At 38.0% G+C, this 15,459-nt stretch overlaps 2 protein-coding genes across 9 annotated transcripts in view; both read right to left on the bottom strand.

Annotated features, from left to right (window-relative positions):
* The window catches only part of LOC114667240 (EGF-like repeat and discoidin I-like domain-containing protein 3), a 742,682-nt gene that overhangs the window by 4,845 nt on the left and 722,378 nt on the right, over positions 1-15,459 (bottom strand). The gene's annotated exons all lie outside the window — the stretch shown is intronic.
* Positions 1-15,459, bottom strand: part of LOC114668041 (inositol hexakisphosphate and diphosphoinositol-pentakisphosphate kinase 2-like) — a 300,171-nt gene that overhangs the window by 124,201 nt on the left and 160,511 nt on the right. For all 8 annotated transcript variants that reach the window (XM_051920820.1, XM_028823642.2, XM_028823634.2 and 5 more), the window contains exons 13-15: positions 12,863-12,972; positions 12,628-12,713; positions 9,313-9,438 (exon numbers count right to left, since the gene is read on the bottom strand). In XM_051920820.1, coding sequence (XP_051776780.1) covers positions 9,313-9,438; positions 12,628-12,713; positions 12,863-12,972 — 322 coding nt within the window. The remainder of the gene's footprint in view (positions 1-9,312; positions 9,439-12,627; positions 12,714-12,862; positions 12,973-15,459) is intronic.

Below are 15,459 nucleotides of genomic sequence, written 5' to 3'. Positions count from 1 at the left end.
GTTTCTGAAATGATCCCTTGTTAAACTAAGCAGAAAGAAGGCATTGACTTTTGATATGGCAGTCAATAACACAAAAGGAACTGTACAACACCTGTGAAGAAGAATGCTTGATGATGTCAGGAAGGATGACTTGGCAAGAACTGAATTTGCTTGTTATTACTTGAAACTAGTTACTTATAACTATCCTTTGATGGGAACATGTTATCAATGATATGAAATGGTCGGAGAAACCTATGAAAAGACTCATGGACTGGGTTAAAATCCAGATATGCAGGCATACCTCAAGTTCTATCCAAGTGTCTCAATACTTCTAAAATTACACATAAATCCTTATTTCATGGAGCTAAATTATTGAGACTGTTGTTTTTTCTTTGACAAGAGCGAGAATAGGTACACAGCAGGCAGCATGATGGACTTAGTAAAAATACTGTCTACATTATCAATTTGCTATCATTTTTGCAGTCTGAGCAACTTGCACACACAACAATGGTTGCACTGTATTCACTGTGTTGTCACTATCTCTGTACTTCATCAGCACCAGTCTTTTTGACCATTTTTGTATCCTGTCACAGTGGGCTCGCTGCCACTGCTTTTTGTTTACAGCTCAGTACAGAGCAATCTTGTCTTTTTGACAAATAGCTTATTTGCCATTCACCATTCACAGCTGTGCTGGACTCTGAAACCAGACTGAAAGTGTTCCATCAATTTATTAGAAGTTCAGTAACTGGTGAGTTGGGAGGCCACAATACACTCAAGAACTTTTGACAGAAAAGATTAAGTGAGAAATGGGCCGAAAACTGTTAAGATAGTCAGCATCAAGACCAGACTCATTTAACACTGGCGTTATAGAAGCAATTTTAAAAGTGGCTGGCACAAAGCCAGTGTCAAGGGATGTATTTATTGTAGTAACAGTCAGGATTATGGCATGAAGGCATGATTTAAGAAGTCTGGTGGGGATGGGGTCCTGTACACAATTAGTCAACTTCATCTTAAAAAGCAGGTCATTAACAAATGCAGACGTGACTGGTGAAAATTTAGAAAAGAAGCTGGATGGAGTAAGTAGATAAAGAAAAATATAAATGGATGATGGATTTATGTTAGCTGAATTATTTAGATCTTTATTATTAGACAGACAGACATAACATACAGGCTGGCAGTTTACTGGTATTCAGAGTTCTAGAGTTCTATTTCAATTTCAGGTCTTTATGTGTGATGTTCAATGTTATGTGGAGTCGTTGCTTTGTTGTTGCTCCGGGTTCAAGTGGAAATTTCTTCATGCATTGGAGTGCATTGTTTCTCTTTGCTTAATGATCCTTTTCAGTGCTGTGCGGCTGTCTTCTGCTGTCTTTTGTCACTTCACAGGAAAAAAGGCATTACTCATTCTGGCTTGAGTTTAGATGCTGAAATTCCCTTCTTGAAGTAATGTTTTCTCAGCCTGGTCAGACTATTGGCAACCAGTCTTGGCTTGACAGACTCGGTTTCAGCTTCAGGTTCACAAAGAGAAGAGAATTTTACCTTTTCAACTCCTAATGGAGAGGGCAACTTATAACTTCTTAAGGTTCAGATACCAATCTTTATGAGGTCATTTTGAATATCTTCCCCTACCTTAGACAATCCCCAGGGAGTTCAATGAGTGTCCATAAAAAATCTCAGAGAGACAGTTTGTCAGCTTTGGCTCTCTTTCATCATCATTGCTGTGGCTCATAGCTTTTAAGTTCAGAGATCAGGATTCAGATGTTTTCGGGGATTTTGGAGAGTTTCCCCTCCCTAAGAAAAATCACAGAGGGTGTCCAAGAGAATTCTCTCCTCTCTTTGCTTCTTTCCACTTACTTTGAGACATGGGTTGCATGTACTTTAAAAGCACGGTTGAACCTTCTCCCGATTGCATTAAAGTCACTTCCAGTATAAAAAAATCAGTGTCTTTTAATAGGTGGGCTCTTCTGTCCATCTAGTTGTAGGTTTTTGTCCTTGCTTGAGTCCATTTCACACCTTCTGACTCAAGAGGTCTGCAGAGGGGCCTCTGGAGAGATGTCAGTGCCACTCTGATTTATACCTTTGTTATCAGATGAAGGCACAGTGGTACAAGCTGGAATTCAGTCACTTAGTTTAGAATGCAAGTTGGAGAAGGTGCAGAAGGATGCCTGCATTCCTCTTTAATATGCTTTGTTAACAGGCCAGGTGTGCCACAAAAGCCTAGCAGAATGGGCAATGCCCACATTGTCCTACAACACCTTGTTAATGACCAATGTTAGAGAAGAATGACTAAACTGGTTTGAGCTGAGAGAAAGGCTATGGTAACTGAGGTAACCATTCTGTACAACTGTGGTGAGCAGACAAACCACACCAGGATGCACAATACGTCAAATTTTGAGGTAGAATGGGTTACAATTAGGGCTGCATGATGTACTGTTTCTCATTGACTGAAGGGGATGCTAGCGCACGCATGTTGCTGCCGCTCTTCCCTGTCATCAACACTTTTTGTAAAAATTCACGTTAAACCAAAACTTTTTGCAATTGTTCACTTTCTTTTTATTATGTGTATAGTTCATGGATGCAATTGACTTGAACTGTGTTGATTTGGATTTACTTTTATCAACTTTGCCTTGACTGGGTTTGCTGCCTCAGAGACAACCAAATCTTTCTGTGGCACACTGGATGAGGCCTATGGACATTTCTTTGCAGCGTGACGATCTATGAGCAGGGAATGGTCTGTCTTCTTGAATATATTTTATACACTGGATTGCTCTCGATTCCTTCCATACATGCTTAACGACTAAGAAATGATCTGAGGTTTACACTCAGCTGGATGCAGCTCTGGACGATCCTGCCTGTAATACCCGGCGTTATGTGTATGTGGCTGAATGTTGGAACCTCCGAATTTTGGTATCTTCATGTGCATTTTGTAATATCTCCTACTACGCTTTTTCTGCTGCTTGCCGCTCATCTGCACCTCCCGTTTCACCTTCGCTGTGCTGCTTCTCTGCTACTATCAGATAAGTATTGCTCTCTACTATGAGAAAACACTCTTGTGACAAACTCCTTTATATTAAACAGTTAGTCCAGAGCAAATGGTCAGATTGAAATGTCCTAAAAGACAATGGTATTGTGCAGTGCCCGAAATATTTACATCACGGGTCAGGTCGCCACCACAGTGAAAAGTTCACCAACAGCATTTGCTCAGGAATATGCCGTCCTACTCACACTTTGAAAATGCGAGTGTCAGTGTGCCAAATCTGCAATATGTTAAAATAAACTCTGGTCATGGATCTGCATGCAATGACCCATATTGCACTGTTTAACTCCAGATCTCTTAATGGCAAAGTACTGGTGCTATCAGAATTCATTACAGACTCAAACCTTGACTTGCTATGCTTAACAGTTCCTTGGCAAAAACCAATTTTACATCTGTCACGGAGGGAACTCTGCCCAGATATATTAATAACAAAATCTGGTCCTGTCTCACTTACGATTAACTCACTTAAGTTCACTTTCCCTGAGAGTCATTCTTCTTGGCGATTTCAACATCCATATTGACATTATTACATGTAAACTGAGAAATGAATTCCTATCCTTACTGGACTGTTTTGACTTGGTGCAGCATGTTCATTTTTCCACCCACTCTGGTGGTCATATACTGGACCTGATCTGCACATCTGGATTATCTGTCAGCAATACTTACAGCATTGATTTGGGACTCTCTGACCATAAAGCAGTGCTTTACACTGTCATTACCTCTCCCTCCTCTTACCTGTAATCTGCACATCTGGATTATCTGTCGGCAACACTTATAGCATTGATTTGGGACTCTGACCATAAAGCAGTGCTTTTCACTGTCTCATTACCTCTCCCTCCTCTTACCTGTAAAGATCAAATTTCTTTCCGAAACCTTAAAAATATTTGTCCCTCTGTTCTTGCTGGATCCATTTCTGATCTTTTTCTGTCTTCACCTGTTCCATCAACACTAGATAGTCTTGTTGGCCACTATAACTCAGCCCTTCATTCAGCAGTCGATATAACAGCTCCTTTAACACATAAGATGGTTTCCTTTAAGCGTTCAGCTCCATGCTATAATTCAGAGCTACGATCTATGAAAGCAACTGGCCGACACCTTGAGAGAATGTCACGCAAGACTGGCCTCACTGTTCACACCCAGGCTTTCTCTGACCATCAAAGTGCTTACAGGGATGCACTAACTGCAGCCAGAAACACACATTATGGCAGAATAATAGAAAGTGACCATGAAAACCCAAGGGTTATAATAATCTACTCCAACCCGCATCTGGCCCAACTACCTCTACTACTGAAGTCTGTGAGAAATTCCTCCACTTTTTCTGAAATAAAATTAAAGATCTGAATAATTTAACATACATAAATCCATCATCCATTTATATCCTTCCCTGTCTTCCCACTCCAACGAACTCCATTTCTAAATTTTCATTAGTCATATCAGCATTTGTTAATGACCTGCTTTGTAAGATGAGGCCAACTACTTGTGTACTTGACCACATCCCCACCACACTTCTTAAATCCTGCCTTCATGCCATAACCCTGACTGTTACGACAATAATCAATACATCCCTTGACACTGGGTTTGTGCCAGCCACTTTTAAAATCGTTTCTGTAACCCCCATGTTAAAAAAGTCTGGTCTTGATTGTGACGATTTTAACAATTTTCGGCCTATTTCCCACTTACCTTTTCTGTCAAAGGTTCTTGAGCATGTTGTAGCCTCCCAGCTCACCAATTACTTAACCTCTAATAATTTGATGGAACCCTTTCAGTCTGGCTTCAGGGCACAGCACAGCTGTGAAACCACTCTTCTTCGGGTAACCAATGATTTCCTTATAACAGCAGACTCTGGACAAACCAGCATATTAATTCTGTTAGACCTCAGTGCAGCAGTTGACACTGTCAGACATGACATTCTACTGTCCAGAATGGAGAACATGCTGGGTATCTCTGGCACTGCCCTCCCGTGGTTCAAGTCCTATCTGACTAATAGGCAAGAGTTTGTTAGTCTTGACAACAGCAGATCCAGCTCAGCGCCAGTCACACAAGGAGTTCCTCAGGGCTCTGTCCACGGCCCTCTTCTCTTCTGTATTTATATGCTTTCCCTTGGCCATATCATTCGTAGCTATGAACTGGGTTATCATATTTATGCAGATGACACTCAACTATTTCAATGTCAAAAGTGCAACTTCATCAGAGTTTTCTCAGCTCACAACTTGTCTCAGTGAAATTAAAACCTGGATGGAGCAGAACTCTGTAAAATTAAACTGCAACAAAACTGAACTCCTGCAAATTGGCACCAAAGTGCTACTTAAGAAAATTAGCTCCTTTTCAGTCACTCTTGACAGTGATCTCATCAGACCTTCTTCTGATGCAAGGAATCTTGGTGTCATTTTTGATTCCTCCCTTTCTTATTCTGCCTACATAAACAACATTAAGAAACTTTCTTACTTTCACCTCCGTAACATATCCCATGTTTGCTCATTCCTCTCCTTTTCTAATGCTGAGAAACTTGTCCATGCTTTTATCACATCCTGCATCGATTATTGTAACTCGCTGCTGGCAGGTGCCCCTTCTAATCTTATATCGTAGCTCCAATTGATTCAAAACTCTGCTGCAAGAGTCCTTACTCGAACCAGCAACAGTGAGCACATCACACCCATCCTGCTTCGCCTTCATTGGCTCCCTGTATCTTACAGGATTGAATAAAAAATTCTATTAACAACCTACAAAGCTTTAGATGGCCTTGCACCGGACTACATCAGTGACCTTCTAAATCACTATGCTCCTGTTCGCCTACTAAGGTCCTCTGATTCTGGTAATCTTGTTGTGCCTCACACTAACCTGCACTCTATGGGTGACAGGGCCTTCAGCTCCATAGCACCCAGACTTTGGAATGACATCCCGAAATTAATTAGATCAGCTGACTCCATTCATTCTTTTAATAAACAACTTAAAACTCATCTATTTAGGAAGGCTTTTAACTTAACATTCTGCCCTTTCTTTCAGTTTACTGCTCTGTCCTTGGGCTCAGAATAATTTGTGCGTCTGTTATATCACAAATTAGGTTATTTGTTAGGTTTTTCTTTTAGTATTGAATTTAGTATTTTACTCTGGTTTATTGTTCTTTATTCTATTTAATGCTTTGTTATCTGTTTCATTGTTCTATTCAGGAAAATACTTGTATCCAATGTTACATATACCCTGCTGTTTTTTTAAGACTCTGTGCGCCTTGAGCATGGGAAAGGCGCTGTATAAATAAAATGTATTATTATTATCGTCATCGCAATTTGCACAAGGAATATCAAACATGTCATACTCCAACCTTTTTACTGCATATTACAATAAGATCTCATTTTACATGACTAATCTACAAGAGAATTCTGTCTCATATAACATATTTACTCTGATTTAAGGGTTCTTGTTGCTAATGGGTGACAAGCAGGCTGTGCATGCATAGCGAACCACCAATCATAATCATTCTTGATCAGTAGAGATGCACCAATCGAGATCTTTCAGGCTAGTTCCAATCAATTTTTTTTTTTTTTTTTTTTTAAATGGAAAATTAGCTGGTCTGAATCCAAGCAAAATAAAAGGCAAAAATACTTGCATCACACCAAAACCACTCCACAATACATACACCGAAATATATAAAATGTATAAAATATGAAGACACAGACCTGTATTTTTATAAAGAAAGTGTCTTCTTCAAGCTCACTTGTATTTGCCTTGAGTACACAAATGTACCCTTCCATTAATTCAATTTTAGCACCAGTCATTTTCAATATTGTATAAAGACAAATTAAATGACAGTAACTACCAGAACAAAAAAACAACACTAATGAAGTTTTCCTGCTTCCCATAATGCAATCTTATAAACACTCCTACATTGCAACAGCAGTTTAAAGGTCGACCCGCAAATGGGGTGAAAGTTCTCTCTTTACCTTTATTCACCTTGCTGTTCAGGTCTCTCAAAGCACAGCTGTAACTGCATTACAGCACACAGACCATGTCCATTCTTTTTTTTTCTTTTTTCTAAGTGTAACCTGTCTCATTCCTCCTGAGAGATAGATTTAATCCCCAGTCTAGGCAATGTCTGCATGGGTTTTCCCAATGTAGTCTTAAGTTTCTTTGCACTTCCTAAACATTATTTTTACTTTTTCATTTACCTAAGTTTACTGTAGGTTAAGATGGCAGACCACTTAAAGCTGGCCTAGTAAGAGTGAGTGTATGGCTGTTTATGAATGTGTCCTGCAATTGAAGGTCGGAAAGCAAGGTGATATATAGAAACTATTTTAGAGAATGGGTTGAGTAGGGTAGGATAAGGGTTGTTTTTTTAAGAGCTCTGCCTTGGAAATGGGAAAGCTCATCAAAAGGACAGAGTTCTTTTTTTCTTTCTAAATATGGGCTGGTAGTGCGGCATGCATTCTAAGAAAATGCTGTTATCTAAAACCAATTCCAATATTTTATTAGTAAAACACTTTAATTTCTCACTGTCCTGTTCATATTTCTGCTTCTTTTTAAAAAATGCTATTACTGATAGTTGAGAAAGATTTGGTTCCTTAGCTTTTTATTGTATTCACTACATTGTTGTAATACTGTGTTCATGTGCTGTGACTATTAGGAGCACTGTGTTACACCTTCCCACTTCCATTTGTTTATGTGGGTTTCTGTTTTGTTTTTGGAGTGGAAATAAATAAACAAACAAACAGCACATCTGATGAAATAAAGAGCAAAATAAGTGCATTAAATGTGTATCACTTCTTTCCAAATGCAATTCGAGAAAAAAAATTGTATTTCAGGCTGACCAGATTATGTTTTATTTTAAACAATTGACTAAGGCAAAATGTTTTCTTAGCACACTTTAGGTACGTTAATACCAATCTATCAATCCTTGAATGCCATGGCCTATTTAAGTATTGCTTTTGACTATGTGCATTGCTTGATTGCCACAATTTTCCCATTTTCAAATGGCTACATCCTGCATGATAATGTATCATGCCACAAAGAAAAAGCAATCTCAAACCATATTAAACCCACTGTGATTCAATGATGTTTAATAATTAAGATGTACAAACCTCAGGGTCACTGTAGCTACATAAAGACCACTTAGAAATACAGTGGAACCTCGGTTCACGACCATAATTTGTTCCAAAACTCTGGTCGTAACCCAATTTGGTCATGAACTGAAGTAATTCCCCCCACAGGATTGTATGTAAATACAATTAATCCGTTCCAGATCATACGAACTGTATGTAGATATATATATATTTTTTTAGTTTTTAAGTACAAATATAGTTAATTAAACCATAGAATGCACAGTGTAATAGTAAACTAAATATAAAAACATTGAATAACACTGAGAAAACCTTGAACAACAGAGAAAACTAACACTGCAATAGTTCGCGCTATAGTGCTACCAACCGCTGGCTAAAAACACTTTTTTTTTTTTTTTTTTTTTAAATGAGTTTTAAGCACAGGGAAAAAAATGAAAATTTGAAAAAAATCCGTAATTTAATAAACCACCAAGAAAAGTAACATTGCAACAATGCACGCTACGAACCGATCGCTGTAAACAGAAGTGAAAACAAAATCAAGCCCAGTGCATTCTTTAACTGCCTTCTCTACCTTATGCTTCCAGCTCTCTCTCTCACGCTGCCTGTGTGTGTGTCTCTCTCTCTCTCGCGCTGCCTGTGTGTGTCTCTCTCTCTCTCGCTACCTGTGTGTGTGTGTGTGTCTCTTTCACTCACGCTACCTGTGTGTGTGTGTGTGTGTCTCTCTCTGTCGCGCCCGTGTGTGTGTCTCTCTCTGTCGCGCCCGTGTGTGCGTCTCTCTCTGTCGCGCCCGTGTGTGCGTCTCTCTCTGTCGCGCCCGTGTGTGCGTCTCTCTCTGTCGCGCCCGTGTGTGCGTCTCTCTCTGTCGCGCCCGTGTGTGCGTCTCTCTCTGTCGCGCCCGTGTGTGCGTCTCTCTCTGTCGCGCCCGTGTGTGTGTGTGTCTCTTTCTGTCACGCCTGTGTGTGTGTGTGTCTCTCGCTCTCTCTCTCTTGCTCGCTGCACAGGAAATGCACAGGGAGAGACTGAACACGCACAAACCGAAAGGGAAACTGGCTTGTTCGTATACCGAGTGTGTGGTCATGAACAAATGCAAAAGTTTGGCAAACTTTTTGGTCGTAAACCGATTTGTACATATACCGAGACGTTCGTGAAGCGAGGTTCCACTGTAATTACTAAAAATTTCATTTAATCTGAATAAAATTAAAGTTTACCTGAAAAAAAAAGTTTAGAAGTAGTGTAAATAAACCATACCTTGTCCTCCAGGGTACATGCATCTAAAGGCTCTGCCTAGTTCTTCAGCCTGTACTCTGCCTGCTGGTGTCAATTCCCCACCCCACTTCAGAACCAGAAGTAGTGATGGTCCATCCTTATGAGTATCTGCACAAGCAAAATTAGCTCTCCTTAGCAAAGATTAACTGTACATTAAATAGCTTTTTACTTTTTCAATGCTAGCACTGATATTAATATATGCAAAATACAGAATGGTTAATATTAATTACAACCTTTATTAATAAGTGTAACATAGGGAAATGAAAAGCAAAAAAAAAAAAATCAGTGTAATGTGACTAATCTATTACAATAAACTGGATTACACAGTAAATACTTAAAAAAAAAAAAAAAAAAAACACACTCCAATTGAAATTTCCTTAAAATAAACACAAATCATGTCAGAACATTAAAACAATCTTGACGAGAACAGGCCATTCAGCCCAATAAAGCTCGCCAGTTCTACTTAGTTTTACCAAAATAATATCAAGTCTAGCTTTGAAAGTCCCTAAAGTCCTAGGGACTCTTGTATAACGTCTTGTGTAGAATTCACATTAAAACATGGCGTGTGGACTAAACTAGAAATGTGTGTATGCACAAAAAAAATTCAGATGTACAAAACTGTGCATAAGCAAAGTTCAGAGCACTTTCTCTTTATAAATCCCAATGAACATGAATTTTAATGCACATGCAGGAACCCACAGCCCCATCCCAACTCTTCCCAGAATTTTGCCTATTAGAATATGCAAGTCAATATAAATGGACCCTTCCATTCAGTGTTTTATTAAAAGACAATGGCAAAAGACAATGTACAAAAGAATTTCAGCAAAATGCGAAACGGAAGGTCTGCTCAGTGAAGTGGATGCAAGGAAAACTGCACTATTTGGTGGCTTGAGCAGCAACAAAAGGAAACTGATATAGTGGCACAGCATGGTGGAAGCATTCAAAAGTTGAAGTTCAGAAAGGCTCACAGTGCCCGAAATAAAAAAAGAAGTGGTTAGATATCAAAGTCAACATGAAAAGATGAGTCACAGCCCCCTGGAGGAGGTAGCAGAATTCCGGGGCTCACACCATTTGAGCAATGAGCTGCTGCAATTATTGGCTAGAAACGTATAACCAGCATTTTAATGTTGCTTAGTGAGTGGGTTGGCGAGCGGGGTGAGAAGCCACATCTTTACTGGGTACCCTCTATTATCTAAGCAATCGTGTTATATGGTTACATCAAACAGATAACTTACAATTTTGATTAAAGTGGTAATATTAAATGTCTTATCTTATCAAGAAGCCAGCCATGAGAACCAACACCAAAGTTTGTTCCCAACACTACTATTTCTCAGAATGAATGAATCATGAGTTGAGTCAGGCCATCTTGCCATAACATTAATGAGACACATTTCCGCATCACAGATAATTTGCACATTGGAAACACAATTTGCAGAGTGGAAACACTTTCTATATGCATAAGCTAACTCATTCTCTGAAGGCTCCTCAATGTGCCTGCAGTTGACTGCTCCAATTACATTTGGAAAACCGGATTTTACTTTGATGTTTGCCTGTTCAACCACAGTGTAAATGGAGGACAAATGGATACCATCCCATACAGCTGGCATGGCACAACTCAGTGATGACTAAGAAATACCTGCTCAGTCAGCACACTGAAAAGCTCCTGTGGCTAAAATCCCGAGGGTGAAAAGAACTTGCAAAGGAACAGGTAGAACACAAAGTCTGCTTTTGTAAAGCCCCAAGAGGAAAGCTCTTGGAAATCTAAATCGACTTAGAAGCCAGTCATCCTCATGGGACAAGAAATCAGTATGATCTCTAAATGCACCCTTCTCTTCTAATTCTTCCATTTGTTATGTCTTCTAACAATGCCAAAGCAGCCTTGGCAGTTAGAATAGTTTGGCCATTCCATGCACCATTATGTTGTTACAGATTGATTACAATGAAGTGCCTTAAATTTGTAAACAATAAACAATATATAATTAATTTTGTTGTATTTGATAAAACCTGCATTACAGATTAAAGCCTAAAAAAAAAAAAAAAAAAAAAAAAAAGTACACCACACATAATTCAACCATTGTTAAAACACGACCTTTCATGTTACTTGAAATCAAAGCAAATCATGTCAGATCTTTCCCACTTCTAAAGAGATCTTATTCCAAACATCAGTTAATTGAAAATAAATAGGTAATTTATAGAAAATAAAGAGGAAAAATCTTTCATGTCATTAAAACTAACTGTGAGCAGACCTGATTTCGAGTATAACAGGGGTAAGCAACATTGATCCAGGAGGGCCACAGTGACCGCAGGTTTTTGTTTCATACCAGTTGCTTAATTAGAGACCAATCCTTTCCACTTGCAGACCTTAATTAATTTTATGGCTTGTTAGTCTGCAATGTTAGGTTCTTATACTATAGATTTCTTCCTTTCCAAGGATATCATCTAAATGATTTGAAGCCTAAAGCTGATAATTTCCAGCCTTTCACATTTTTCTCTTAGATGTTTTATTAAACAAAACAGTACATAATAAATCCACACAGATGTAAATGGAAACATGTTAGATGGAGAACTGCTGGCTCCTTTGTCATTTGCATCTTATTGGTAATAATAAGCCATTAAAAACAGTGAATGGAGCTGTTGAAGACTGGGGGAGGGGGGGACCTCAACAAGCAAGATCACTAAAATGAGGCATAAAAACGACACTTGAGCAATGAGCAACGAGTGCCTTCATCAGGCCACCGCGGCCCTCCAGAACTGATGTTGAATACCCCTGAAGTATAATGTGATTATTTAGACTACCGAATATGTAACCCTAGATTTTTAAAGCATGAAAGTATAAAAAGAAAATAGAAACTGTTTTTTCTGTTTATATATCACCAAAAGGACAGCTAAGGTGAAATATTTAAAAGCAAAATATGTCATCACAGAAAATTACATATCATGTTCCTATTAAATTACAATATAAATTACTGTCACTTTTGAGACCTTACACAAATAACATTGATAAAACAGGCAATCCATCGAATGACAAGTACAATTGATGAAAACTCAACTATCATAAACAGGTAAAAATGAACAGAAACTCTACAAGAAAAGTACTAAAGGAATTTTGCATCAACCTTGCATAAAAAAAACCTCTGAAAATTCAATACATATTTATCTACAAATTTGTAATAGACATGTAAATAATGTAAGGTAAAATTTCCAACAGTAAATTTCTTTTTATTTTCAAACATGAATCACAGGCTGTGTTACATTTCAAAAAGCACACAGATATCAAAAGAGATCAAGGCTCAATACCTTCCTCTTCACTGGAGGTTTTTGGCTGTCCATGTGGCAGGTATGTAAGCTGAACTTTTCTATTTATACCAGAAAAATGTCCATACCTGCAAAAAAATAAAGGGTAACTTTACTAAACAACTGTACTATTTTTTTTAAACTGCTCTGGCTTGAACATACACTTCACTAACCAGTTTCACAGATAAAGAGTTTTTAGCTACTTTGTGTGAATAGAGCAGTTTTCTGCAACACTTACATTTCCAACACTGTTTTTAACTGTTCAAGTTTGGATGATTTCTCCTCAATCTCACAATCATTATGCTGATCCAGATCAGCAAGAAGCTGTCGTGAAATGTCTAGCACCTCCTAGGATACAGGACCAAACAATAAAACAACAAAGTCAATGACTTTCAGTACAATTCACAATACTGTAAAAAATCAAATATTATCATTAATATATTATGATTTACCACAAAAAGAGAGGGAAATGGTCTTTGAAAAAACTATGGCCACTCAAGAATGTAATCACTGAAATTCATTTAATTAACAAAATGTAAGCCAAAATAATTAATAGCACATAATCAAAAATACAAAAATGGAATATAAAAAATGTAACAATATATGTATATATACAAACAATGTATAAACAAAGCACAAAACAAAATAAAAGTAAAAGATTAAATGCAAACAATATTTAATACATTAGTCAGTTTCTAGGTTTTAACTATTAGCTTCTATAATACAGTTATACAGTATAAAAAACAATATTCTTAGAAAAATTTAGCAGCAGTGACACAAATTCAGTCCTTCCCTTTCTGTTTTCAAGGTTATCTCTATCTTTCAAATTCATGTGACTGGTGGTTTTATCATTTTTTTGGGGTAATTTTGAACTAATAAAAATCAAGTCTACATCTTTGAGGGTTTTTGAATGAAAATATTCAAATGTTATTTATTTTGTGATCCAAGGATGCCACTTCTGTCTCTACTACTCTCTCCTGGCCTTTTTTGCTTCTGGAGAAGCAACACCAGCTCTCACAGCCACAGGTAATTAAACTTGACAGCACATGCTTATTAATTGAGTTTTGCAACTTCATTAAGCTTCACAAAAGTTTCTCCTTTCCATTTCACAACTCACTGTACACAGAAAATGTGAATACATCTGTTTTTTTCTTCTGTAGAGGACACCACCTCTTATTCAGTTGTCCCTACATCGTATTGGTTAGTGCTGCTGTCAATCACTTCTGCTGCATCTTCATTTGCATAAAGTCCTGGCGCTTCACAGACTGTTTTAAACTCTTTTGCTGGAGTGTAAGTTTTTAATACAAATGGCCAGATGTCGTCACTAGAGAGGTGAGTGTCAAATGCTTCAAAATAATTTCAGACATATTTGCTTAGAATGTTTAGTGCTTCACAAAGCTTTATTCTGTCCATCACTAAGATAGAGTGATAAACTTTGCGAAGTGTTTAACAGGCCCAGGAGCTCCAGCATTACTTAACTCCTGAGGACAATAACGCACATAATTGAATTATATAATTAACCAACAGAGTGAAATTAATCAAAATTTAATTGCAATTAAAAATTACAAAGCAGGAAAGAGAAACAAATTCAAAGAAAACCCAAGGGCAAAATTCACACACAAACATACAACATACAGAAATTCCCCCTTCAAGGTTTGGATCACAGACACCACAAAATAACACAATAACTCCAAAGAAAACTTCTAATAAATTACAGTTAGGTCCATAAATATTTGGACAGAGACAACTTTTTTCTAATTTTGGTTCTGTATATTACCACAAAGAATTTTAAATGAAACAACTCAGATGCAACTGAAGTGCAGACTTTCAGCTTTAATTCAGTGGGGTGAACAAAACGATTGCATTAAAATGTGAGGCAACTAAAGCATTTTTTTTAACACAATCCCTTCATTTCAGGGGCTCAAAAGTAATTGGACAAATTAAATAACTGGAAATAAAATGTTCATTTCTAATACTTGGTTGAAAACCCTTTGCTGGCAATGACAGCCTGAAGTCTTGAACTCATGGACATCACCAGATGCTGGGTTTCCTCCTTTTTAATGCTCTGCCAGGCCTTTACAGCAGCGACTTTCAGTTGCTGTTTGTTTGTGGGCCTTTCTGTCCTAAGCTTAGTCTTCAATAAGTGAAATGCATGCTCAATTGGGTTAAGATCAGGGGCCTCATGCATAACGCCGTGCATAGAATTTGCACTATAACATGACATAAGCACAAAAGCCGAAATGTGGTTCCGAACAGAAAAATCCAGATGCAGGAAATTGTGCGTTCACCAACTTCCGCGTTCTTCAGCTACATAAATCCCGCTCAGCGTGGAAATAAACGCACGTGCACGCACTTGCTGTCCCGCCCCAACTCCTCTCAGAATTATGCCTCTTTGAATATGCAAATCAACATAAATAGCCCTTAAGCCAAGCGTTCTGTGAAAAGGCAATGGCAAAAGTACGAGGAAAAATAGAAGAATTTCAGTGAATACCAAATGGAGGCAAAGAAGAATGTACTATTTGTTGGTTTAAACAGTTATATAAGCAACAAAAGGAAGCTGATCGAGTGACATAGCGTGTTAGAGAAACTCGAAAGCTCAAGTTCAAAGTCGCAAAGTGCCCAAAATAAAAAAGTTGTCACATATCAAAGTCGGCGTGAAAAGGCAAGTCGTAGCCCACCGTCTGAGTGTCATATGAAAGCTTATTAGGGTACAGTGAAAAAAAGGCACACAGCGTGAAAAAAGCACAAAATGTCAACTTTAATCTCGAAATTTCCACTTTAATCACGTAGTTTATTTTGTCATTAAAGTAGAACATCATAAACTTCATCTTAAAA

The sequence above is a fragment of the Erpetoichthys calabaricus genome, chromosome 17 (genome assembly GCF_900747795.2).
Source record: "Erpetoichthys calabaricus chromosome 17, fErpCal1.3, whole genome shotgun sequence".
NCBI lineage: Eukaryota > Metazoa > Chordata > Cladistia > Polypteriformes > Polypteridae > Erpetoichthys > Erpetoichthys calabaricus.
Note: the sequence above shows the minus strand (reverse complement) of the source record. Positions and strands in the feature narration are given on the sequence as shown.